Source organism: Phocoena phocoena, chromosome 15 (assembly GCF_963924675.1).
Source record: "Phocoena phocoena chromosome 15, mPhoPho1.1, whole genome shotgun sequence".
Classification (NCBI taxonomy): Eukaryota; Metazoa; Chordata; class Mammalia; order Artiodactyla; family Phocoenidae; genus Phocoena; species Phocoena phocoena.
Genome location: NC_089233.1, coordinates 34,723,757 through 34,751,306, shown reverse-complemented (window position 1 = coordinate 34,751,306; position 27,550 = coordinate 34,723,757). Strand labels below are relative to the sequence as shown.

At 54.7% G+C, this 27,550-nt stretch overlaps 1 protein-coding gene across 2 annotated transcripts in view; it reads right to left on the bottom strand.

Annotated features, from left to right (window-relative positions):
- Nucleotides 1–27,350, bottom strand: part of CORO7 (coronin 7) — a 57,710-nt gene extending 30,360 nt beyond the window's left edge. Inside the window, exons 1-7 of one of the 2 annotated variants that reach the window (XM_065893650.1) lie at nucleotides 27,259–27,350; nucleotides 24,796–24,892; nucleotides 23,909–23,983; nucleotides 19,338–19,408; nucleotides 18,779–18,962; nucleotides 16,195–16,271; nucleotides 4,524–4,574 (exon numbers count right to left, since the gene is read on the bottom strand). In XM_065893650.1, the coding sequence (XP_065749722.1) occupies nucleotides 4,524–4,574; nucleotides 16,195–16,271; nucleotides 18,779–18,962; nucleotides 19,338–19,408; nucleotides 23,909–23,983; nucleotides 24,796–24,892; nucleotides 27,259–27,318 (615 nt within the window). In that variant the 5' untranslated portion in view covers nucleotides 27,319–27,350. The remainder of the gene's footprint in view (nucleotides 1–4,523; nucleotides 4,575–16,194; nucleotides 16,272–18,778; nucleotides 18,963–19,337; nucleotides 19,409–23,908; nucleotides 23,984–24,795; nucleotides 24,893–27,258) is intronic. The other variant, XM_065893649.1, reaches the window with a different exon arrangement.
- Nucleotides 27,351–27,550: the final 200 nt, after the last annotated feature.

Genomic DNA, 27,550 nt, shown 5'->3' with positions numbered 1-27,550 from the left:
GACGGGCTATGGGGTCAGGGCAAGGGTCAGCTCCACCACCAACACCCCAGGGTCAATCAGAAGTGTCACATGGGCTCTCGCCCTCTCATCGGTGTGCAAACATCCCATGTAAGGAGCACCAGATGGCTCGCACTACGTTAGCACACCATTCATTCATTCAACAGCCGTGCAGGCCTCCTCCTGGCCAGGTACAGTGCTGGGAGCTGGCAGTGGGGCCGAACACATCTCAGATGGATGGTCACGTCCGGGGTGAAGCAGGGCTGCTCACTCACTTGTTCTTTCATAATATGAATATTCGAGTTGCACGTGACACTAGGCACTGGGGACATGGTCAACAAAACAGAAAGGGTCCGCAAACTCATAGAACGTACAGGTTGAAAGGCAGATGTGAACCAAACAGAAATAACTATGTCAGCGAGTTGCTGTAAGTGGGGGGTTAGGGGCGCGAGCTTTGGAGTCAGACTGGCTGGGTGAAAGCCAAGCCGCCAACAGCCTCATCCCAGGATGTGCCTCAGTGTCCTGACCCACACAAAGAGCACCGTGATGGACCCACTGTGGAGGGCGAAGCGCTCAGGGTTGTGTCCGGCACACATCAATGTGCATTTTTTAGAGGCATGGTAACAGGGTACAATAGAGTATAATTGAGGGCAGTGGATTTAGGGTAACACCTAAGATGTGAAGGATTGGCAGGCGTGAGCCAGTGGTGGGGACCAGCATCTGTGAAGAGTCGGGGTCTCGGAGAGCGAAGAGGCCAGCACAGCTGGCAGCGGGGTCGGGGGAGAGGAGGAGGCAGAGCAGGGTCTACAGGGCCTGTGGACAGCGAGGGAGCATTTTTCATCCAGAGGCACAGGTTTGGATGGAACATTCTTTGGCCCGTGTCTCCACCTTCCTATTTCACACACAGAGAAACCAGAGGCCCAGAGAGAGGAAGCCATCTGCCCCAAGTCACCCAGTAGGACAGCCACCCGCACCAACTGTTACTGTTCTCTGTCTGCACAAGAGGAGCTGATGGAGGACAGGCAAGGAGACAGGCACAGCCAGAAGGCAGCAGAGCCCAGACCAGGAGGAGCCCAGGATGCTGGCTGCCCCCAGGCACCTCGGGTCTCCAGCAATCCTCCCTGGATGAGTTCACACTGGGGGAACCAGGCAGTGATGGGCAGGGCATTGTGGGCTGGCGAGTCCTGCTCGCCCCACAGCTCTCCACTCTCACCTCGGGTCTCAGAGGACACGGCACCCAGGAAGTGGAGACAAGGTCAGAGCTTAGGCTGAGCCCAGTGCACCCAACATAGGCACACCCAGCTCAGTCTGCCCCAGGGGCCAGAGGAAGCTCCAGCAACTTGGAGGGGAGGCCAAGGACCCCCTCCCCATTCCTCTACCCAGATCACTGGAGTGACTTCCAGTTTCAAAAATGGCAAGTTCTTTGCTGACCTCAGTGGGACTCGGGGAGGAGGAGCCCTCCCTCCAAATCCCCAGATTCTCATTCTCCTGGGGTGGAGGGGAGGCTGCAGTTGGGACCCAGGCACCCTGCCACCCGAACCTGAGCCCTGTCATAGGAAGCCGCTGATGGTGATCCCGAGCCTGCAGGCCAGGCCTTGGGGTTTCCCTCTTACAGGCAGCTAGGTGTCCTGCTCGTGGAGAAGCCCCTCGGTACCCCCATGTCTCCCCCACACCTGGCCCCAAGGAGAGAACAGGAGGGGCTGAGGCCAGGCCGTGCCTGCCCAGTACAGGGGCGCCAGGAGCAGGCGCATACCCAGCATTCCAGCTGCAGTGAAGCCAAATCCCCCCTCTGTCGCCACAGCAACGCTTCCTGTGTGGGGCAGGGCGACTGGAAGAGCGGCCCTGGGCTCCTTCCTAGGGTGAGGGGACCTTCTCCGGTGGTAAGACCCCCATCAGTCACCCACACCCCTCCTCAGCCAGGCTCAGTCCTGGGCTACAGATGCTGGCCCCCCAGGCCTGCCTGACACAGGGGGTAGTCAGAAGGAGCAGTTCCACCTGTCCATGCCAGAGGTCCTCTGGCCCCCTCCTGCCCTGGACCAGCCTGTCAAAGCTCACCATCCCTGGGCACCCCCTCAGCTGTGGCTTCTACTTCCCTGACACGGCCATGGCTTCAGGGCCTTGGCCACCCCCACTGGGGCTCTGGCACAGTGAAGGGGCAGGAGAGGCCTGGGGCTCCGGAGTCAGATGGACCGAACCTGCCTCTGCCACTCAGCTGTGAAACCCTGGGGGAAAAAATAACCAAAGGACTGACTTTACAGGATGGTCAGGAGAGTGGAAGGAGATTGTGCGTGCCAAGAGCCTGGGACATAATAACCCGTCATAAATGCAACCTAAAAACAAAGCAGAGGGTGTGAACAGGAGGGAGCCGCCCAAGCATCCCCTGCTCCAAGCTCCAGTCTCCAGAGGAAGGGCCCAAAAAAGACAGCGGAGGGAGGACTCCCCAGGCCTCCCTGCCCAGCCCCCAGGCCATGGGGACAGCCAGTGGGGCAGGAGGGGCAGAGGCTGGAGGGAGGGCAGTGCCTTCTTCCCCAACCCCCACCAGTACCCCCTCCAGTGGGGAAGGAGGATCTCAGAAGAAGGCACTCCCAGAAGGCCTCTCCCCCAAGCTGGCCCCTCGGCTCACACCGACCCTGGCTGCCAGCAGCAGTTTTCTTAATAGAAGCCAGGTGTGGGCCAGATGCCCTGGCGGAAGTGGGGGGCAGGGCCAGGCAGAGGGCAGCATTCCAGGTCCTGCTGCCCCCGCACAAGCGGCCAAGCACAGGCAGCGTCCCAGGAGCTAGGAGGGGGTGGGAGCCACCCACGCTCTTCCCGGGTCTCCTCGGCCCAGAAACTCCCTTCAGGGGGGCTCCCTCCCTCTTCTCTGAACTTGGAGCCCTTGGACGGCAGCCATTGCATCTCTACCTCAGCACCATGACTGCCCCCCGTTGCTGGAGGAGGAGGAGAGAAAGGAGGAAAGGGTTCAGCTGGATGAGCTGGCCAGAGGCACTGCCTAGCTGGGGCAGGAATGGAGGTGCCGGGCGCTGTGGTCTGGACCCTGGGGAGGAGAGGGTGACCTGAGAAAGCTGCGGGGAGAGGGCCTCAGTCTCCCTCCTCGAGCTGAGCCTGGGGCCCCTTTCCAGGCAAAGACTGAAGGTTATTTAACACAGAAAGCTACAGTGAGGCCCACTGCTCATGCTGCCCTGAGGCTCACATAGCTCCACCACAGCCAAGGGGCGACAACACCAAGGAACCAAGACCCAGCCTCGAGGAAGCAAGGCCAGGGTGGAGCTAAAGCCACTTCTGCTGGGCTTGGTTCACCTGCCAGGATGGGGCCTCCTCTTGGTCTTCAGCCAGTCAGAGGTGGAGCTGACTGCACTGCCCTGGGAAAGAGCTGCAGTTGGCTGTACGAAGGGGAGGGAGGGAGGGAGGGAGGGAGGGAGGGAGGGAGGGAGTGTGTGTGTGTGTGTGTGTGTGTGTGTGTGTGTGTGTGTGTGTGTGTCTCTCTCCCTCTCTCTCTCTCTCTGTGTGCGCTACTACTGCTTGGGTTTAGACTGGTGGATTACCCTTGACCCCGGGTGGGGAACAAGTCCTAGAAATGGAGATGAGACATCTCTGCTGGGCCTGGGGCCTCGCTGGGGAGCTCTGCCCACGAGCTGGCAGCAGAACCCTGAACTGCACCTTCCTCAGGAAAGAAGGCTCCTCAGCTTCTAGAAGAATTTTTTAAAATGTAAATCCGCTCATTTCACTGTTGGCTTATAACCCTAATGGCTCCCAAAGCACAGGTGACAAGCCCCTGACTCAGGCTCCTAGGACAAGCTGAGCCCGCCCCAGGCCATCCACAGCAGCACTCAGGCCTCAGCCCCAAGCCAGCTCCTCAGGGAAGCACTAAATCACTCCAGCAAGAGGAGCCCCCCAGCAATTGCCCCGTGTCTGTCTCGTTCACCACAGAACATTCTATGCCTGGCACCAAGTTGTTCTCAAATGAATGAACGAGTCCCCAGTGGCTCAATGCCTGCAGCATGAACCCATCGCCTGCCCTCCTCGTTTGGAACTCAAAGGGCCACATGTACCCATGCACAGCCAGACACAAACCGAACCCACTCAGCGCCCGGGGCCCACAGATCAGGCAGGCCCCCCAGCACCAGGGCCTGGAGGGGTGCAGAGGGTGGGGGCTGGGTCTTCTTGGCTCCTCTGTGGCTGGCCTCCGCTGACCGTACCAGGAAAGGTGGGTAGAGATGAGGGTTTCAAAGGAGAGGAAGTTGGAATCTCAAATTAGCTTCCTGAAGCCACAGGATGCTTCCACCGAAGGCCTGTGGGCGGCCTGGTTGCCCCCACCCTGTGATCAAAGCTGGATCCTCCCAAGACGCAGAACATGCTTCCCAGAAAGAGCCTCGAGCCACCTCCCAGGTGACCCTCACGTACCCGCCAGGCCTCGGCCAGGGGCACGGGGCGTGGCAGAATCTGTGTGTCAGAGGCTGAGCTGCCCTTGCCCGCGCCTGCTGGAGCCGCTGGGGCCTCAATCCAGCTCCACTGCCCACACAACTCACCTGGGAGGCCTCGGGCTTGGCTCTGGGGTCAAAGATGCGCAACTGCTTGTCCTGGAAAAGCAGAGAGGAGAAAACAGCACAATTAGGCCGGGGAGGTCCTCTGGGAGGTGGCCTATCTCCCCCACCCCTAGGCTCTGATGGTCCCACACCCAGTACACAGGTTGAGCATCAGGCACCAGGCGACCCCTCCCCAGCCCAGTTCCTCCTTCTCACAGCAGGGGGCAGGCCCCCTTTCCAGCCCGTCACCCACAACAAAGACTGTGACAAGAGTTCACATTTCCGGAGCACCTACTATGTGACACGCATGAACTCACCCTATCTTTCCAACCACCTTATGAAGCTGTGCTATCACCCTGACCCCTTCACAGATGGAGAAACTGAGGACCAGAACCAAACTCTAGCTCCCAGCCACTACACACGTGTCCAGCCCTGTGCTCAGCCCAGCCTAGAGGGGCTCACAGGACAACATAATTTCTACACTTAACTTGGCGTCTAACCAGGACAGCAAGCTTGCACATCCATCTATCACTCAGCACACAGTTACTGGTTCAGAATACCTGACTGAGGGTGGGGATGGGAACAGACGAAAAAAGAAGAAAAAAAATACCAAAACAAAATGCCCATACCTTATATAAACAGCTTTTTTTCTGTGGAATAATCTCTCTGCGTGTGTGAGTGTGAAAGTGTACACAAATGTACATGCATAAAGAACTGGGGGAGAGGAGGCGGAATCTGTATCCGTTGACTATTTACAGGCTTGGCCATGATAAACTGTTAACTGCAGAAAGGAAGATGCAGAGTTACGCGGTGTGGTGTGATTCTACTGTGGTAAAAGTAAAAAACTCCATTTGTCTGACCACATTCCTGTATGTTTTGCAAGTCTGCTGAGTAAGGAGAAAGGTCTTGACAGGCACGGGCCATGTTTTAATGCTGGCACCAGGGGTGAGGCAGGTGAGGGGTGATCAGCTTTTCCTTTTTACATCTTAGTACAGCTCCACTTTTTTCCGATCAGCACAGATTCATATTTTCTTATTTCAAAAAACAATCAACCAGCAATGAACATTTGGAATTTGAAATTAAAAACACAATATCATTTACATCAGCACCCCACAAAAATGAAATACTTAGCTAGAAATCTAACAAAATGGGACTTCCCTGGTGGTCCAGTGGTTAAGACTCCATGCTTCCACTGCAGGGGGCGCAGGTTCAATCCCTGGTCGGGGAACTAAGACCCTGCATGCCACGCGGCACAGCCAAAAAAAAAACTAACAAAATACGTATAAGATCTACATGAGGAATACTACAAAACCGCTGAAAGAAATCACAGAATTAAACAAATGCAGAGATATTCCATGTTCACAGTTAGGAATACTCAATATTGTCAAGATATCAGCTCTTCCCAACTTGACTTATAGATTCAATACAATCCCAATGAACATCCCAACAAGTTTTGTGAATAGCGACAAACTGATTATGAAGCTTATGTGGAGAGGCAAAAGACTCAGAATGGTCAACACAAAATAAAGGAGAAGAACAAAGGTGGAGGACTGCTGCTTCCCGGCTATATTCTAAAGCTACAGTAATCAGGACGGTGTGGATCTGCACAAAATAGACAAATAGATCAATGGAACAGAACAGAGAGCCCAGAGGAAGACCCCCTTAACTACAGCCAGCTGATCTTCGACAAGGGAGCAAAGGCAATACAATGGAGCAAAGACAGTCTTTTCAACAAATGGTGCTGGAACAACTGGGCATCCACATGCAAAGAAATGAATCTAGACACAGACTTTACATCTTTCACAAAAATCAACTAAAAATGGATCATAGTCTTCTTTTTTTTTTGCGGTAGGCAGGCCTCTCACTGTTGTGGCCTCTCCCGTTGCAGAGCACAGGCTCCAGACGCGCAGGCTCAGTGGCCATGGCTCACGGGCCCAGCCGCTCTGCGGCATGTGGGATCTTCCTGGACCGGGGCACGAACCCGTGTCCCCTGCATTGGCAGGCAGTCTCTCAACCACTGCGCCACCAGGGAAGCCCTGGATCATAGTCTTAAACATAAAAACACAAACCTTTATTATAAAACCTCTAGAAGATAGCATATGAGAAAACCTAGGTGACCTTGGGTTTGGCAATGACCTATTAGATACAATACCAAAAGTGTGACCTATGAAAGAAAAAACTGATAAATTGGACTTCATTAAAATTATAAACTACTAGTCTGCAAAAGACACTGTTAAGAAAATAAAGACATGCCACAGACTGGGAGAAAACATTTGCAAAGCACATATCTGAGAAAGAACTTATATCCAAAAAACACAAAGAACACTTAAAACTAAGAAAAAAAAATTAAAAATAGGCAAGAGACCAGAATGGACACCTCACCAAAACAGATACACAGATGAAAAATGAAAACATGAAAAGATGCTTAACACTGTATCTCATTAAGGAACTGTAAATTAAAACAACAATAAGCTACCACTACAAACCTACTAGAATGGCTAAATTTCAAAAAACTGACAATACCAGGGCTTCCCTGGTGGCGCTGCTCCGCAACGGGAGAGGCCACAACAGTGAGAGGCCCACATACCACAAAAAAAAAAGAAACAAAAAAACTGACAACACCGAATACCGGTGAGGATGTGGAGCAACAGGAACTCTCATTCACACTTCTGGTGGGAATGCAAAATGATTAAGGCCACTTTAGAAGACAGTTTGGCAGTTTCTTACAAAGCTTTAAAAAAAAAAAAAAAAAAACTCTTACTACATGATTCAGCAACTGTATTTACCTAATATCCTAAGTATTTACCGAAATAAGTTAAAAACTTATATCCACATAAATGTTTATAGCACTTGCAAAAAACTGGAAGCAGCCAAGAAGTTCCTCAGTAAGTGAATGAATAAATAAACTGTGGTACATTCATACAACGGAATATTGTTCAGCGATAAAAAAATAAATAGCTCAGACCCCAAACCATAAAACTCCAAGAAGAAAACATAGGGGAAAAACTTCATGACATTGAATTTGGTAATGATTTCTTTCTTTTTTAAAAAATTTATTTATTTATTTATTTTTGCCTGCATTGGGTCTTTGTTGCTGTGCACAGGCATCTTCTAGTTGTGATGCACAGGTTTCTCATTGTGGTGGCTTCTCTTGTTGCAGAGCATGGGCTCTAGGCGCCCAGGCTTCAGGAGTTGTGGCTCACAGGCTCTAGAGCACAGGCTCAGTAGTTGTGGTGCACGGGTTTAGCTGCTCCATGGCATGTGGGATCTTCCCAGATCAGTGCTCGAACCCGTGTCCCCTGCATTGGCAAGCGGATTCTTAAGCACTTTGCCACCAGGGAAGCCCGGTAATGATTTCTTAAATACGATAACATAGCACAGAGAAAAGCAAAAATAGACAAATGAGACTACGTAAAACTTAACTTTTGTTTATCAAAGGCCACAACAGAGTAAAAATACAACCTACAGAATGGGAGAAAATATTTTCACATCATCTATCTTATAAGGAATAAATATCCAGAGCATATAAAGAACTCATATTACTCAAAAACGAAAAATCAAATAAACCAACTAAAAATGAGCAAAGAACTTGAATAGACATTTTCCCATAGGTACACAAATGGCCAACAAGCAAGTGAAAAGATGTTTAACATCACTAATCCTCAGAGAAATGCAAATGAAAATTATAGCAAGATATCACCTCACACCCGACAGAATGGCTACTATCAAAAAATCTAGAATATAACAAGTGTTGGTGAGGGTGTGGAAAACTGGAATCCTTGTGCATGGTGGTGGAAACATAGAATGGTACAGATGCTATGGAAAACAGTCTAGCAGTTCCTCAAAAAATTAAAAATAGAATTATCATATGATCCAGCAACTCTGGGTATAAACCCAAAAGAACTGAAAATAGGGTCACAAAGAAATATTTGCACACCCATGTTCGCAGCAGCATTATTCACAATACCCAAGACACAGAGGCAACCCAAGTGTCCACTGACAGATGAATGGATAAACAAAACATGGGACTTCCCTGGTGGTACAGTGGTTAAGAATCCGCCTGCCAATGAAGGGGACACGGGTTTGATCCCTGGTCCAGGAAGATCCCACATGCCACAAAGCAACTAAGCCCGTGCGACACAACTACTGAGCCTGCACTCTAGAGCCCGAGAGCCACACTACTGAGCCCACACGCCACAATACTGAAGCCTGCGCACCCTAGAACCCATGCGCCACAACTACCGAAGCCCACACACTCTAGGGCCCGTATGCTACAACTACTGAGCCTGCGTGCTGCAACTACTGAAGCCTGTGCTCTGCAACAAGAAAAGCCACCGCAACGAGAAGCCCATGCATTGCAACAAAGAGTAGCCCCCGCTCGCTGCAACTAGAGAAAGCCAGCACACAGCAGCAGAGACCCAACACAGCCAAAAAACAAAACAAAACAAAACATGGTATACACATTCAATGAAATATTTTTCAGTCTGAAAAAGGAAACCCTGTCACATGCTACAGTATGAATGAACCTTAAGGACATTATGCTAAATGAAATAAACCATTTACAGAAGGACAAATAATGTATGATTCCATTTGTATGAGGTATTTAAAGTAGTCAAATTCATAGATATGGAAAGTAAAATGATTACAAGAGGCTGGGGTAGGGGCCAAAGAGAAGTTGTTCAGTGGGTGTAGAGTTTCAGTTCTGGAGATCCGTTTCACAACAGTGTAAATATACTTAATATTAGAACTGTATATTTAAAATGGTTAAGACTGCAACTTTTATATGTGTTTTTTATACCAAAATTTTAAAAAAATAGCTATCAGTCCACAAAAAGATATGGAAGACCTATAAATGCATATTACTAAGTGAAAGAAGCCCATCTGGAAAGGCTACATATTCTTTGATTCCAACTATGACACTTGACATCCAGGAGAAGGCAAATCTTACAGAGACAACAAAAAGATCAGTGGTTGCCAGGGGTTTGGGAAGAGGAAGGCAGGGATGAACGGGTGAAGCACAGGCCACTTTTTTAGGGCAGTGAAACTATCCTGTGTGAAGCTGTAATGATGGATACATGATGTCATGCATTTGTGGGAACCCACAGGAAGCACATCAAGAGTGAACCCTGGGGACTTCCCTGGTGGTCCAGTGGCTTAAGACTCCACGCTCCCAATGCAGGGGGCCCAGGTTCAATCCCTCGTTGGGGAACTAGATCCCACATGCCACAACTAAGAGTTCGCATGCCACAACTAAAGATCCTGCATGCTGTAACAAAGATCCCGCAAGCGGCAGCGAAGATCCCACGTGCCACAACCAAGACCCAGCACAGCCAAATAAATAAATAAATATTTTTTTTAAAAAAAGAAAGACCAGGTTTGTTTAAAAAAAACAAAAAAACATGGAAGAGTGAACCCTAATGTAGATTGCGGAGTTTAGTTACTGTAGCAACATTGGTTTAACTATAACAAACGTACCTCACCAATGCAAGGTGGAATAGGGAGGGGAATATGGGGACTCCTGGCCCTGTCTGCCTGGCCCTGCCTAGGTGCTTGGGATTCAGACAGAGCAGACAGTCTCTGCTGAGTGCTGGTGTCTGCAACCCAGAGGTGATTACAGGTAACTCTGGGGAGGAACCTGGACCTGACTTGAGCCCAGAGGACAAGTGGAGCTTGTACTGGGAAGGGAAAGGCATTCGAGGGAGGAGGAAGAGAATGAGCAAAGATGTGGAGACAGGAGCTCGCTGGCACGAGACGTGGAGGGAAGACGAGCTCATACAGGGAGAATGAATGGCAGGAGTGGGGGGCAGCAGGCAAGCACACAGCTGGACAAGGGAGGGGTCAGCCTGCAGAGGCCTCGAAAGCCAGGCCTCCCTTCACAGGCCTTCATGGGCAGGGTCCCAGGGTTCTCCTTCCAGCTGCAGTTTACTGAGCACTGGCTACGTGCCAGGTGGGCACCAGGCACAGTCCAGTGGTTAGTTCTGAGGCACCGTCCACTCCACAGCCTCGGTCGGGAGGAGGCTGCTTAGAGACAGACAGCGATCAGACAGACAAGGACAGTGAGGGACACAGGATGGAGACAGGCAGAAAGAACAGTGAGAGACAGAGAGAGGATGGGGAAAGATAGAGGGTCAGAGAAGAACAGAGACACAGAAAGAGAGAAAGACAGAGAACAGAGACAACTATAGACACAGAAAAGACAGCAAGGGACAGTGAAAGAACCAGAGATTGAGAACAGAGACAGGGCAGCACGGGACAGACAGAGGATGGGTCAAGCAGTGAGCGACACTGGATCTCGACAGATGACAGGCAAGATGGAAGGCCTCCTGGCAGCAAGGGCCACTCCTACCCCTGTCGAGACCAGACAGGCAGGGTTAGGACGCCAAATCCACCACTGATGTGCTCTGTGACCTGGGCAAACCCCCGAGCCCAGGGTGGGGTGAGGGTGATGGCAGCACTTCTCACAGGTCGGAGGCACAGTCTTGGGACCTGGGCACCTCCCTAAAGGCAGCTGGGCCATCGAGTGCAGAATTCCAACAGGAGGTCCAGACCAGGCTTCAGACTGGGCACTGGGGGCTGGACTGGCACTGGTAGGGCCTGCAGGGCCGGGCAGCAGGGGTGGCACTGGGCTGCCGAGGCGCTGGGCTCACAGGCCCACTCCCGGTGGAGTGGGAGCCTAGCTGGCCAAGCCCAGCCATCTGTGGGGCCAGCGTGCCCCCTAGCGGCCACCTGCTCCTCCCCTCGGCCGCAGGAGCTGGGAGGGGAGCCAGAACGGGCTTCACTGGGCTGAGCCAGTCCCTCGCCCTGCAGGGGCATCAGGAAGCCTGCAGGTAGAACTGCTCCAAGGCAGGACAGGAGTCATAACCAAGTAGCCAAGAAGGTTTTCCCCATGGGGTTGGCGGGGAGCACAGTGTGGAGACCAGGGAGGCCCTGATGAGAAGAATGTTGCCGACCACTGGTCAAGAGGGGCTCAGGCTCCCTCCTGCTGAGGGTTGGCCCCTCACGGGCTCCTCCCGCACTCTCAGAACAAACCCATGGGCACCTCCACCTGGACTGCGGTCACAGGGGCAGCCCCCCTCCTGCACCACTCCCCAAGGGCTTGCGGTTTTTGACTAACCCGTTCAGGATCCTGAGGCTCCCTTTACAGCAAAGGAAGGGGCAGTGGACACAGGACTGTGGTGATACCCGGCACTTGCTGACATGTGACACCCTTCAAGGACAGCGTCCTCCCCCAGGATGCCGCACCCACATCAACAGTATCGCGAGGCCCTGTGTCCCCACAGGTAACCAGGTCTAGGAACTGGGGTGGGAGCTGGGGGGCCTCCCCTGGGTACCACTCCAGGCAACCCACTTGGGAAATCTATGTTTCTCGTCCCTGCGCCTTTGGGCTCAGGGCGGAGAAGGCACAGAGGTCCACCAGACTCAGAGATGGCCTGCTCCACTAATCCCTCCCCACAAGACACCAGCAGGTAAGGAGTTGAGTCGCCGTCCCAGGACACAATGGGGACAGGGTGCTCTGTGACTGGGTAGCTCTTCCTTCTCCACCCGCCCCGCTCCGGGCCCAATCTTGATCGTAAATGGGGCTCAGACCCCTAGGGACGTGGGGCTGGACCCCCACAACAGAGACGCCCCCTGTAACCAGCAGGGGGGCAGTCCAGAGTTCAGGAGCCCAGCCTGGGTGGTGGGGAGGAAGAGGATGAGACCAGCAGCCCAGGGTTCCTCTCGCAAGGTCGCAGCCAGATCCTGGGAAAGCTGTCCCCAGGGATGGCACCCTGGGGACTGCCGTGGCTGCAGGGTTTGTGGTGAGGCCCTCCGTCCCTGGGTGCTGAGGGCTCGCAGCTGTCACCCCTCCTGGCACTGCTGCCCACAGCCATGCGCATGTCCAGTGACTGGTCAGCATGGGGACAGGGCCCAGCCCCCTTGCCTCAACAGGGACAGCTCCCGCATAGTTCCACAAGGCATCTACAAGCAGTCCCTGGACCCAACGCCCTCGGCCCCCTCCTAGGTACCCACAGCCCCATGCTCTGCCAGGCCTTCCCCCAGGGAGTCACTTCTCCCTGCGCTGGCCCCCCTCCTGAAGGCTGATCTGCTCCTTGCCATCACCCCACCCCCACACCGTGTCCTCCACCACAGTGACTGCTGCCCTCAGAACAAAGCCCTCGCGTGGCCTCAGGCTCGGCCTCAGCTGACCCTACCCTGTCCCCAGCCACACCCCTCAGCTGGCTGCCTCTGAACACAGCAGGACCCCTGGGAGACAGGACCCCCCGGGAGAGTGCCTGCCTCCTAATCGATTCCTCTGCAGCCTCGTCAAAGCCAGACTCAACCACACTGGGGGTTCCAAACACTCTGGGGGGTCCGGTTCGTATCAGGCCCAGCTGGGCCGGGAGCTCTGGTGAGCACCGGCACCTCTGGCTGCTCCACAGGGAACGACCCACATCCAGCCCCCAGACACCTGCTCCCTAGACACCCTGCCTGGGGCTGGGCTGGGGGCCTGGAGCCGAGTGGACGCAGGGCGGAGGCCACAGGCTAGACTGGCCTCATGGGTTGCGGCTCTCGAGTGAAGGGCCGTCCAGGCCACAGTACCTGCGGGCAGGGTGGGGTGCTGGCAGGTGGCCCGGGCGAGCTCTACAGAAGCTGCCTTCCTCCCCATCCAGGGCCGTGGCCCAGGCAGGCTGATGTGTGGGCCGTCGCTGAGGCCAGTCCCTGCTCAGAACATCACCTGTCTACACAGGACTGCTCCTTCACCATGGGAACCAAGGCCCCTTCCTGCTGCACTTCTGTCAAGCTGCCCGTGGCCACGCGCTGCAGCTCTGACCACCTCAGGCACCCAATGGAACTGTGAGGAGGAGGAAGAGCGGGGCCCTCCCTCAGGGGCTGGGGCTTTCCGCACACTTCCTCACGGACTCACATGTGGGATGTGCAGCCCTGCTCTGTTCAACCTCCAGGCTCAGAGGGCTGACTGCGCACCCACGGACACATGTCTTCCCGCAAAGCTCAAGCTGGAGCCCAAGGCGTTCACAGAACAGCCCCAGGGCCGCCTCCTCTGGAAAGCCGCTGGCTAAAACGTATCAACCACCTTAAGAATCTTCACAGCCTGCAGTCAGCAACATCCGTCATAGGAATCTAGGTGGGGGTGGGCAAGCTCTAAGGCCCACGGGCCACATCCAGCCTGAGACCTGGCTCTACCAATGCAGTTTTACTGGGACACAGCTACGCCCTTCATGTATGTACTGCCCATGGCTGCTGCTCTGCTACAAGGTGCACTGACAGAGACAGCCTGGCCTGCAAAACCCAAAGCATCTACTATCTGGCCCTTCACAGAAAAAGTTTGCCCCTGCTCTAGGCTAAGAAACTCACAGAGAAGGCAGAGAAAAACCCTATATACAGATACATTCAAACGTTACAGCTTATAACAGTGACATAAACTGGAAGTAATCCACGCTTCTGAGAGTAGGAGCTCCACTGAGAAAACTGTGAATCTATATGATTAAATATTTCCCATGACATTTATTAAATTTTTGATGAATTAGAGAAAATGTTTATTATGTGGAACAAAAAACTAACATGGAGAGTATGAGTCCTACACGTATAGAAAAAGCATAGAGAGAAAGATGTCAAAATGGTGACAGGCCCTGTCCCTGGGTAGAAGGGTTACAGGTGACTTTTTTTTTTTTTTTGCTTCTTTACTTTTTCACTGCTCTCCAAAATTTGTAAAACAAGCATAAACTACTATGCTTGGGTGATCAAAACACCTCCCATGACAATTCCCTACCAGCTTCCTCCTCGCTCCCATCCTGTCTCATTCTGTCTGTCTGTCTGTCTCTCTCTCTCTCACACTCACACACACACACACACACACACACACACACACACACACGCTGTGGAGACAGCACAGAGGGGGTTTCTCAGTGGAGGGGGAGGTCACAGCCCAAACACAGGACTCTGTCCAGGCTGGTCCCTCTGCCTGGGACACCTGTCCCCTCCTCAGTAAGGGTAGCCCCGACCTCACTGTCCCTGGGAAGCTGTGTCACCATCGTTTTGCCCGAGCAAGGGAACCATGTGACTGCCTTGCCCTCAAGCACGGCTCCTTAGGGATCTAAGGGGACAGCAGCCCCGTCTGATTTACCTCTCGACCCCCAGAGCTCAGGCCAATGTCTGGAGCCTAATGTTTAATAAACCAAACAGGGGGGGAAAGTGGATGAAGACCAGGAAATGGGGCTTCCAAGAAGGCAGAGAGAAGAGAAAGTGGGAAATAGGATCCTCCCGTGTATGCAGGCCCCACATTTTCTCTTCAGAGGCATCCTCAACCCCACCCCGGCCAGCTCTGGTCCCCCCCCCACCCCGGCCACGCTTCCTGGAAGAGCCCTTGCAGGCTCCTTCCTCACCTCCCACCTTCCTTCACGTGTGGTTTCAGGCAGCAGACACCCTGCAAGCTCCTGAAGGTCTCACGACCCAAATCCACAGGTGTGTGTCAGCCACGTCTTCTCAGACCCTTCCCATGTTCCCTGGACGCCCTTTAGCCTAGTTCTCAGGGCTTCCTTCCTCCCACCAGGTGCTCCCCCGTCTCCTCGCAGGTTCTGGTCCTTCCTCAGGCTCCCTCTGCCTCTGCTCTCAACCCTTCTCTCCCACTCAGGGCACTCTCGTCCCTCTGCAGGTGCCACATAAACACAGACGCCACCCAGGCCTCCACCTTTCGTTCAGACCACTGCCCAGAGCCAACTGCACGGACTCAACTGACACCTCCGCCCAGACCTCCCCGGCACCTCCAACCTGCGGAGTGCCCAGTCTCGGTGGCAGGCCTCCTCCAGCCTGTAGCCCAGGAGCTGGCCTCGGGCCCCCCCACCCCTCACACACAGCCCACCACCAACCCTACAGCTCTCTCCTCCCCAGCTCCCTCGTCCCCGCCTGCAATTCTCTGTCCACACTGCAGCAGGGGAGCCTCAAAATGCAGATCTGCTCGCCTCACACCTCAGCCACCCACCTCTGGTTTTAAAAACACTCCAGTGCTTTCCTGTTGATTCTGTAGTAACAAGCGCGACCCTGTGTACGCAGCTCTGCTCTCTGCCCCCAGCACGCTCCCCCTGCCCCACACCATGAACCCTTCCCTCACAGCCCTTGCCAGAGGCCAAGCCTCCCCTGGCCTCTCCAACCACTCAAAGCACCTCATGTCCCTCTTTCACAGCCTGGGTCACAATTATCCTTTTATCTGTACGATCCCTGGACCCACATCGGCCACCCCCACTAGCACAGGACTCAGTGGGCACAGGACCTGGCATCACCGAGGACCCTGAGGCCTTCTGACTGGCCAGAGGGCCAGCACAGTGCCCAGCTTGTGGACGCTGCCTAACATGACCCTCACGGAGAGGCAGGCAGTTTGGACAAAGCAGCCAGGCAGCCAGGTGAGGCTGGCTGAGAGTGGAGTTGGGAGCCCCAGAGGTCCAATGTGGGTCTTTCTTTAGTGGGGTGGGGGCTTCAAGAGACAGGTATGAGCCAGAGGCATGAGGACAAGGAAGGTGAACACCTATCCTGGCCTCAGTTTGCTGCTGCCCCACAAGTACTGCCGAGTCTGACAGGTACAGCCCAGGACACGGGCTCTGCGACACGACAGCCCTGGCAGAGCTGCACATGCCTCAGGCCCCCCACAGGCACTTACTCGAGTCTCACCGCCCACCCTTACCTTACATGTTGTGCCCACCAGGGCTCCGTCCCGGCTCCAGGTGGCACCCTGCACCAGGTCCCCGTGGGCCGCCAGCTCTGCAGAGAAGCGGCCAAGGTCAGGAGGGGTCCAGGGTCCCCCCAACCCTGTCCCATGCAATGAGGGCATCAGGGAAGCGGGCGCAAGCAGGCCTGGCTTGGGGATAATTCCGGGAAAGGGGCAGCAGCAGCGAGGGTGCGTCAGGAAGAGGAGCAAGGGCAGCAGCTCCTCCCAGATTGGGGGGGGATGCTTTTGTTGGGGGTTGCTTCCTTCAGCCCTGCCCTCCTCAGGCCACGCTCCCACTCCCTTCCCAGGCTCCCTGCTTCTGGGCCACCCCACTCTGCTCAATCACCAACATCCCCCCAACCCCCACAGACCACGGACATGTCACACACACACCCGCCCTGGGCCCCTACTCGGGCCATCCCCATTCCCTCCCCCAACAGCGTGACAGTTTTAAAATGTGTCCACAAATTCTTTGACACTCCTCCTGTTATAGACCGAACTGTGTCCCCCACAAAAAGATGCTGAAGTCCTAACCCTCAGCACCTGTGAAGGTGACTTTATTTGGAAATAGGGTCTTTGCAGATGATCCACTGGGGAGACCTGAGATGATGATCAAGTTCAGCTGATATTGCTAGAATGGACCCTAATCCAGTATGAATGGTGTCCTTGTGAAAAGGGAAATCAGAGAGAAGATGCATACACAGAGAGAAGATGATGTGAACAGAGGGAAGACGGCCATCGACATGCCCCAAGAAACACCTGAAGCCACAGAAGCTGAGAAGGGGACCTGGAACAGATTCTCCCTCACAGCTCAAAAGGAACCAACCCTGCCAACACTTTAATTTTGGACTTCTGGTCCCCAGAATTGTGAGACAATAAATTTGCTTGTGGTACTCCGTTACGACAGCCCTAGGAAACTAACACCTCCTTTCAAAATGTGGGGCCTGATTCCCTTCTTCTTGAGTGTGAGCAGGACTCAGAGACTCGCTTCTAACGAAGAGCATGTGCCTTCCAAAGCTGGGGCGTAAATGGCACCTCGGCCTCCTCCTTGATGCCTCTCTTGGACTGTCCACTAGGGGAAGCAGCTACCGTGTACTGAGGGCACTCAAGCAGCCCACAGAGAGGCCCATGGGGGAGAACCGAGGCCTCCTTCCCACAGCCAGCACTGTGAGTGAACCACTTAGGAAGTGGATCCCTCCACCCCAGTCCAGCCTTCAGATTGACAGCAGCCCCAGCTGACAGCTCAACTCCAACATCATGAGGAGCCCTGAGCCAGAGCCACCCAGCTAAGCTGCTCCCAAATCCCTGACGTTCAGAAACTGTGAGATGATAAACGTTACCAGCTGTTATAAGCCTCCAGGTTTCGGGGTAATTCTATTTGCAGCAATAGGAAACTACTATGACAAGGTCTACTCCCCCGAGGTTAATCCCAGCCCTGTCACCTGCTTGCACTGTGGCCTTGGCCAAGTTATTTAACCTCACCTCACCTGTAGCAGGGAACGGCAACACCCTCCCACGTGAAGCCCTCAGCACAGCACTGGGCACACGAGAAGGGCTTGAGAGATGCTAGTTACAGCTGGGGTGACTCTGATGACACACTGCCAGGTGGCCTGCACCAGGTTAGGGTGGTCTCCTCCACTGCACCAGCAGCACTTTGGGGGCAAGTGGCACAAGACGGCTCCTCAGTCAGGAGGGAGTCCCTCAGACACCCCGGTACACTGTCAGCCCTTGGTGCTAGCCCCAGACGTGGGGGTATCACCATGGTGAGCCTGGCTTGGGGGTAATTCCGGGAAAGGGGCAGCAGCAGTGAGGGTGCTGCTCATAAGGTCATGAGGGTGGAGTCCCATGAAAGGTATTAGGCCTCTTATAAAAGAGGCCCCAGAGAGCTCCCTCACCCCTGCTGCCACATGAGGACACAGCCAGAGGACGGCCATCTGTGAATCAGGAAGCAGGTCCTCACCAGACACTGAATCTGTTGGTGCCTTGATCTTAGACTTCCAGCCTCCAGGACTGTGAGAAATAAATGCCTGTTGTTTATAACCCACCCAGTCTGTGGGATTTTGTTATAGCAGCCCAAATGGACCAGGACAATATATACTGGGAAAATAAGAGAAGCAGCACCGGGGGGGAGGGGATGTAGAAACAGCAAAATTCTCATCCCCTAGAGGAGAAATCAGTAGTTTGTTTTCAAAACTGAAATGTCACACAATTCAAGAAATAACAGTATAAGGAAGTTGCTTAGACATATGGAGGAAAAAGCAGAAAATACAGCTAAGTGAGATGAAAACACATGCCTATGGGATTTAGGGAGGGATGGGGTGTTTGTAACAAGCCTTGTAAAATTATATGTAATATATACACACACATATACAAACATACACATACACACACCCACATATATACATAAATACATATATATGTATATATATGTGTGTATATATCACGTACATGTGAAACTTTGTTACGTGTCTTAAAAGTCATGTTACCAAAATCATAAACAAAGAAACAAAGTGCTGCCAGACAGGGCTGCCCAGGGAGGGACAGTGAGTGTGGCCCATACCTATGAGGGGCTGCTGCTTGGTGGCATCCCAGACCTTCACGGTCTTGCCCGCCGCGCTCACCAGGACGCCATCTGCGGTGGGGTGGAACTGCAGCACCTCCACCTGGATGTCCTCAGGGCCCAGCACCAGCCCAGGCTCTGAGGGCAGCACCCCGCCAGGGACAGGCAGTCGCCAGAGTTTCATCTGCAGGAAAGAGCGAGTCCGTGAGCCCAGGACTGGGAGGGGCCTCGCTGCCTCCAGCCAGCCTTGCCCCGGCTGCCCCCTACCCCAGGGGAAGGGAGGGGACGGGCTCAGGGTCACAAGGTGTGGTTAGGGGCCGAGGGGAAGATGTGGGAGTAGGGAGAGCCAAGCGCACTGCTCCCCCAGCACTACAGGCCTGCTGTCCTCAGGCAGCCGAGCAGCAGAACGCAGGTCATGGCCACAGCTCAGGGTAAGCGCACGGGAGCACACGGGAGCTGGCGTGGGTTGAGGAACTTAGCAGGAGGGGCTGGACTGCAAACCAGCAGGGCCCTGGTGGCTCATAAGGCCTGGAATAGTTCTTCCAGCCGCTCCACTCACCGTCCTGTCGGCTGAGGCCGTGGCCAGGAGGAAGTCATCAAAGGGAGAGAAGTCCAAGTCTGTGACCAGGTCTGAGGGAGAGAAACAGCTGACACGGGCCAGACATGGGCCAGATGTGGGCCCGCCGGAATGTCCTGTTCCAGCCCACCGTGCCCTCTCCCAAGGCCGGGACCGCGGCCCAGGGCCTCTGAGCTGACCCCTCTGCCTACATGGCAGCAGGCTGAAAGTCCTCGAGGGGAGGGCACCTCTAGAGACCACAGGCCAAGGCTACAGGCCCCCACAAGCAACACACATCCCCAAGAGCCCTGCATCCCAAGGTGGTCAAGGGCCCATCACTGGGAGGTTGGCAGGATGATGGGCAGGAAGCTCCTTGGATCACCAGGTACCTGCATTCGCCCAAAATCCAGAACCCAGCTCAGGTGAATGGATACAAGCGCCGGCCCCCACAAGATTCACATATAGGACAGACTAGAGGCCATCCAGCCCTAACAGACACTCATCACATCCACAGGGAGATACACACTTCTCTGCAAATGCAGCAAGAGGCGGGCTGTGAATTCAGGGGGGACCCCAAGGTCAGGGGTCAGAGAAGGCTTCCTGCAGGGGGCACAGTAGGCCCTGGAGAATATGGAGGATGGCACAGGTTAGGACATCGGCTAGGCAGGGGGCTGGAGTGACATGCCTGACCTAGGAGTTCTCTGCCCCTTGACAAGCCAGGGCTGGCCCACCTACAGGAGTGAACCTGACCCAAGCCCAGGCAGCCAGCTTCTCTCTGAAGTGAGTTAAACCAGGAATGGGAAGCCTAGCGACAGGGTGCCTTAGGGACTGGCCTGGGTGGAGAGCAGCCAGCTGGGAGGGAGCTGTCAGCTCTCAAGCCAGGACCCTCCTAAGGCCTGTGCGTCCAGCTGCTCCTTCAGTTCTGGAAGCTCCCCAAGAGTCTCCCAAATCCCTTTCTGGCTTAAGCAAGCTGGAGTTAGTCTCAGTTCTTTGCAACCAAAGAACCTAAACTGCTCATCTCTGGGGGGTTGGGAGGAGAGGTGGGGCACAGAGTGAGGTGGGGCTCGGGAGTGTGGTGGGGCTCTGGAGTGAGCCAGAGCCCAGAGGGGAAGTGAGACTGGGGGTTTCAGGGGGACAGAGACAAGGCCAGGGCTCAGGTGTGGGGGCAGTGGAGATGTGAGCAGGACGGCCAGGCCCAAGTCACCAGAGCAAGGAGCACAGTGACCATCCCTACTGCCAGCCTCCCCAGGGGGGCCGAGCAGGTACACTTTACTCCCAGGCCAGAGATTGACCCTGGGCATCCTGCCAGAGGAGACAAGGAAGAGAAGGGGCGGGGACTTCCCTGGTGGCGCAGTGGTTAAGAATCCACCTGCCAATGCAGGGGACACAGGTTCGATCCCTGGTCTGGGAAGATCCCACATGCCGTGGAGCAACTAAGCCCATGCGGCACAACTACTGAAGCCTGCGTGCCTAGAGCCCGTGCTCCGCAACAAGAGAAGCCTCCACTCACAACTAGAGAAAAGCCTGCGTGCAGCAATGAAGACCCAATGCAGCCAAAAAAAATAAATAAAATTTTAAAAACTTAAAAAAAAAAAAAGGAAGAGAAGGGGCAGACGGGAAGAGGCACACCTTGGGACAGCCCTAACCCGTACTCCTGGCCACGGAAGCCCTACCACCCCACCCTCCGGGCTCCTCATGGAACAGGGCAGGGCCCAGGCTGGGTGCAGACGCTGGCACCCCCAAGGGAATGAGCAGTGGTGATGTGGCCGATCTGAGTGCTCAGTTGTGCCTGCAGGCTTGTGGCCTTCGTGTGTGTTTATCTCACCAAATCCTCACAACGACCCATCAGGATAGCACTGTGGTGTCATCCCCAACTGGAGGAAGAGGACACGAGGACAGAGAGGTTAAGTAACCTGCCCATAGCTGCACAGCTAAGAAGGGGCAAGGCTGAGGGTCAGGCAGGCAGTCCAGCTTCAGAACCTACATCTTCACCACAACACACGGTATTTCCCAACTCAGAGCAGGCCCCCAGCCACGACCCCACAGCCCAGTCATGCAGCAACACTCTCTAGATGCTTCCCAGCCTTCTGTTCCCCTGGACCAAAGGGCCACTTGGCCCTGAGCCAAAAGGCAGAAGGTGCCCCTGAAGGCAGGGTGTCCTGAAGTCAGGGCAGCAGCCAGAACCCAGGCTACCACAGTTCCCCCCGCCCCACCAGCACCTAAGAGGGCAGACCGGTGCCTGGTGCCCAGACAGCAGGTTCTGAGGAGCTGGAGCTCAGCTACCCTCAGAGCAGCTTTCTGGCAAGGCTGCTCCTGCAGGGAGAGGCTCTGGATAGCTGGAGCCACAGTGAGGCTACGTTCTGCCAACACAAGCCTGGTTCCCCAGTAACAGGGGGCCCACCACCTTGCAGACAACACCAACTTGAGGCCACTTCCCCATGAGGAAAAAGCATCAAGAAGCAAACAGCATGGTGCCTAAAAACACCTGGGTTCCGATTCTGGCTCTGCCAGCAGCAATGCCAACACTGCTAAATTCTTTAACTCTTTGAGCCTCAGTTTTCTTAGCTGAAAAACTGGTTATTTAAAAACCTACTTCGGGGGGCTTCCCTGGCGGCGCAGTGGTTGAGAGTCCGCCTGCTGATGCAGTGGACGCAGGTTCGTGCCCCGGTCCGGGAGAATCCCGCATGCCGCGGAACGGCTGGGCCTGTGAGCCATGGCCGCTGAGCCTGCACGTCCGGAGCCTGTGCTCCACAACGGGAGAGGCCACAACAGTGGGAGGCCCGTGTACCGCAAAAAAAAATAATAATAATAATAAAATAAATAAATATACCTACTTCGGGGCTTCCCTGGTGGCACAGTGGTTAAGAATCCGCCTGCCAATGCAGGGGACACGGGTTCGAGCCCTGGTCTGGGAAGATCTCACATGCCGCGGAACAACTAAGCCCCTGCACCACAACTAATGAGCCTGAGCTCTAGAGCCTGTAAGCCACAACTACTGAGCCTGCGTGCCAAAACTCCTGAAGCCCGCGCGCCTAGAGCCTGTGCTCTGCAACAAGAGAAGCCACCACAATGAGAAGCCCGCACACCACAACAAAGAGTAGCTCCCACTCACCACAACTAGAGAAAGCCCATGCGCAGCAACAAAGACCCAACGCAGCCAAAATAAAAGAGGTATGAGAATGGATGAGAAAGCAGACTTCATCTACGCGCTACATTAGATGGATCGCAAAAACATCATTCCAAACGTAACAGACCAGATTCGAAAGACTATGTATAGTGTGAATCCATTTATATGAAACGTCCAGAAAAGGCCAGTCTGTAGAGCAGAAACCAGCAAACGTTTTCTGTGAAGGTTGGGATAGGAAACATTTTAGGCTTTGAGGGACATACAGTCTGTCTCCTTAACTCTGCAGTTGTTGGAAAAAGCAGCCACAGACGGTAAGTCAATGAAGAGGCGTGGCTGTGTTCCAATAAAACTATTTACAAAGACAGGCAGCAGGCCAGATCTGGCCACACAGTAGCTTGCAGCCCCTGCAGCAGAGGCAGAAAGATCAACGGATGCCTGAGGCTGCAGCGCCCAAGGTAGAAACGCATTAACTGCCAAGGGGCACAAGGGGTCTTTCTGGAATAATGCAAATGTTCTAAAACTGGATGGTGGGATATGCAACCCTGTAACTTTAATAAAAGTCATCGAATCCTTCACTTAAAACAAGTAATGTTTATAATATGTAAATGATACCTCGAAAAAGTTGTTTCAAATTTTAAAAAAGGATTAGGTGAGAAAATGCAGATACACGCTTAGCACCCGGGGAGCTCTCCATCAGTCTTCACTACCGTCATTTTATTAACCACCACCATCTTCATCAAGACTGCTACACTGAGCTGCACACCCAGACCAGGGACGAAGGATCAGCCCCCTTCCCTCACCCAAGGCTGCCCAACAGGCAGCCAGGAGCGCAGTCCAGAGGGTCTGGGCCCATGGCCATTGCAGCTGGACAGGGAAATGGGAGGCAGCTGGGCCAGCGCTGCTGTAGCCCAAGGAGAGCAAACTGTTCCCTCAAAGCAGGCAGGCTGCCAGATGGACTGCTGGGCGCCCCCAGAAGCAGCTGTAGTGGTGGACAAAAGCTCTCTTTGTGAGGGCCCATCTCCGGCCCTGCAGCTCAACCAGCCCCCTCCTTGGAGCGCCCTGAGCAGCCTGGCTGGAGAGGATGCCTGGTGGTGAGAGGTGATCTGCTGGGCTCCAGGTGAGCACACAGGGCTAAGAACCACATAGGGTTGAATCTTCTGCAGTGATGGGGAGCCAGCATCAGCCTGGAGCCTGGCACCGGCCGGTGCATATCCGCCTCCTTCCAGCCTGACCACCTGAAGCACCCAGCTTCCCTCCTCTCTGCCCAGACCAGAATTCTCAACCAGGAACCAGCCTTCCAATCCGGACCCCGTCTGTCAGAAGGCACAGTGAGGAGAACAGGAAGGATCCAGCCAGCCACAGGGCTGTGGGACCAGGTGAGTATGAATCCTTGGCCCCAGGGAGGGAGGGGCAAGTTCCAGGCTTCCTGGGTCCAGTCTCCACTCACCTGAATGGCAGCCCAGGTGGGTCACATGTCTCTTGTCCTCTCCCTGGCCTTCCAGAGGCACGATGCCCAGCACGCCTGTCAAACAAACACGGGGACTCTGACTTCAGGCCTCATACGGATCTGTTACCCAGGACTCCCAGAACACACAAGACCCAAATGCTCAGCCTTGGACCTTCCCAGAGCCTCCACCAACTGTAAGGCCACACCGTTTGGGACAGAGTGATTGGCAGAGGTTTCGGTTCCTGCCCCACACAAGAGCCTTCCGTGACATGGACTGTGCAAAGACACTAGGGTAAAAGGTTGTCTCTTTAAGGCACTGTGGGTCATAAGCAGTCAGCTTGGGGCTACCAGTTGCCACCTTCCCAGCTTTACCTGAGAAAGAAGCCCTCACCTAAGGGCAGCAGAGCCGAGGAACAGGGAGAGAGATCAGGATACAGTGAGATACAGCTCTGCCTGAAGCCTCTGGAATTCTTAGTTCTATAAACCAAAAAGGTATCCATTTCTTGCTTAAGTCAATTTGAGGTCTGAGTTATCACTGACAACCAAAAGAGTCTCAACCAACACAGGGAGCTTTTGCGTTTGTATTGACCCCAGCTGCTCCCAGAAGAGGAGTGGATTGCATATGAGGATAGCTGGAAACAAAGGCGACAGCCCCCTCCTCACCCTCCAGGCCAAGCTCTTGAAGACCAAGCCAACATGTTTATACAAAGTGTGCTGGCAATGCCCAAAGCAAAGGCAATCTGCCTACTGCACATTGACCAGTTTGCAGGGGTCTAAGGCCGTCATGGTGCTGACCTCTGAGCCCTGAGAGGCCCCTCCAAGCCTCTGGCCCCACCCTACCTAGGGTGACAATGTCTGAATTCCCACAACCATGTTCACCTCCCTACCTGGACGGTCAGAGTTGAATGCAATTAAGCTGCAGCTGGCTTTGATATGGTTCCCACATGAGGGGACAGTTCCTGCTCGAATGTCACTGATCCAGGTCTGAAAATAAAGAACAAAAAACGTGTTGGCCAGGGCTCTGCCTAAAGCAAGGGGTAGGGCATACGGCATAATCCAGGGAACTCTACCGTAAAGCTGCACCATTAGAGATGCATTCCTTAGGATCAAACCCTGTCCCCACTCACACAGTCCCTTGCAAAATGTCCTTGAAATGATAACCTGTCATTAAGGGGTTGATTTTGCTTATTAAATAAGTTCTCTAATAAGGGGGAGGAAGCTGTCAGAAGGAAGCTTAGGCTGAACAAAGTCAAGAGGCTAACTGGGCAGTGTGTGTGTTGGTCGGGGGTGGAGGGGTTTGATTCTGTTCAAAGGGAGAGAAGCAGAAAAAGGAGAAGTAAGCACCTAAGGTAGAAGACAGACTAGACTTCCTCAGCTGCATTGCTGAAGGCCTCCACCAAGTACAGGGTGTCTTCCAAGCCCCAGGAGAAAACATTCAAGCTAAGAGAGGGGAAAATAAAGGCCTTTCCACGAAGTCCCATAGTCAGGTGAACGATGCACCCCCATAAAAAGGCAATAAGGTTAACACCCGCATACGCAGAGGAGCAGAGGAACACTTTTTCTAAAACGGAGGTCGGCGGGGTCCCAATGTTTCCTGTTGGTTTCAGCACCTCGCAGCATCCCTGCCGCCCGACGATTGAGCACCCACATTTCCCAGCCCACCCACTCACAGTATCCTGGAAACCACCCCCACCATCCAAGTTTCTAGTTCAATGTTCACCTGCCACGGGTAGAACATTATCATCTTGCATTATTCCCCCCTCCTGATTCATGTTTACTGTACAAATATAGTGACAGGAAATATCTTTGAAGAGAACCCATCACCTGTTCTCCCATCTCCCTAACATATAAACCGTTTTAAGCTCTCCCTGTAATCCCTAATTCCAATGCCTGTCTGTTTACCTTGTTGGACTGAGATCCACCCAGAAACAAGCCGCAGAGCTCCTCAAGTACACTCCAGACCCCTCCAAGCATTATTACACTCAGAGCAACGGTCTTAATGCAAATGTGAGAACCTCTCCACCACCAGCCCCCCACACCCGCTTCAACCTTTCGATGGCTCCCCACTGCACTCAGAGTAAAACCCAACTTCTTCCTGTGGCCCTCGGGCTCTGCAGGCCCACTATGGACTCACCTGACACCATGCTTCCCTGTCACTGCCCTCCATCCACCCTGGCCCACTTTCCTTCTTTCACCAGGCTCTTTCTCACCCCATTCTTCCTATGGCTGGCTGCTTCTCACCCTTCCTGACTTAGCTTAAATGTCACCTCCTCCCACCAGCCTTCCCAGACTATCCTACTGAGGTTAACCCCACCTCTAGGTCCATCTCCATCTTCATCTTCATCCCGGCCCCTCATGTGTGTTCTTCAGTGCACTTATTAAAACCTGCATTGCTCTTGCATGCCTGTCTGCTTTCTGGCTGTCTCCCTCAAGAGACTAAGCACCAGAGAGGAAGGAAAATGCTGTCGTGTTCACTGCTGTGGTTCCAGCAGCCGGACACAGCACATGGGACGTGCCCAGGAAATATGATCCAGAGGATAAAAACCGGGTTTTTGCTCCAGGCTGCCCTCATGTGAGATGGTCCCTGATGGGGTCACCAGAGGTCAGTTCCTAGGCTTCATTATTGGAAGACACTCACAGGCCTTCCAAATAATGTTTAGCTGCAGACCAAGCATGGCATCATCTCTGAAGCACACCCCTCATCAGGCCTGCTGCACTTCCAGGGGACCAAGGTGCCCTCCCACCACCTGGTTCAGCTCTTCCTCTGGGCTCCACCTGCTCGAGCTTCCCAGGCCCCACCCAGCCTTTGGCAGCATCACCCCGAATAGGGGAAGAGCTCACGCCAGCCGCGAGAGGAAGCGCCAGCGGAAACCCGAGGGAGGAGCGCGCTTCTGGCCGAGGAGCTCCCCCTCTCCAGCTGACACACCCAGACTCGCCAAGACCAGGGCAGAGAGGGGCATGTCTCTCACACCCCAGCCCCGGGCAGGGGCGATCGGGGCGGCAGGGAGGAGGAGCCGCCCGGCTCGGGGCGAGGCCGACCGGAAGCCGGGAAGGCAGGCAGCCTCGCAGGCTTCAGGCCTTGGCCCCACTGGGTTGGCTGCGCCGCCTCGGTGGTCTCGGTGCGAGGCGGCCGGGACAGCGGACCGCAGGGCTCATCGCGAGGCCAGAGAGTGTCCCGGGAGCGCTAGGCTCCGACCGCCGCGCGGCGACGGACGGCCCGGACGACGGCCCCGGGCCTGAAGGGGGCGCGCCTGGGCAGGCGGGCTCGGGGCGGGGGGAGGGTCCCCGCGCTGGGCCAGAGGAGGGGGAGGGGTGGCCGCTGGGCAAGGGGCGATGGCAGCCGGGCTCACCTCGCGGCGGGGCGGCCGAGCTTCCGTATGCCGGAACTTAGACACCTTGAAGCGGTTCATGGCGGCGGGGACCCGGCGGGCGAAGCTTCGAGGACCCGAGCGTCGGCTCTCAGGTGCACCGCGAGCAGCCGCGACTCCCGCCTCCTCCCGCCCCACCCACGGCCCGCCGCTCGCGGCCACGCCCCTACGCGTCTCAGGCCAATCGCAGCCCGCTCCGGTTCACCGAGCCACTCCCCCAGCCCCTCTCCCTCCGCGCGCACGCCGAGGGCCCCGCCCCCCGGCCAATCGCCGC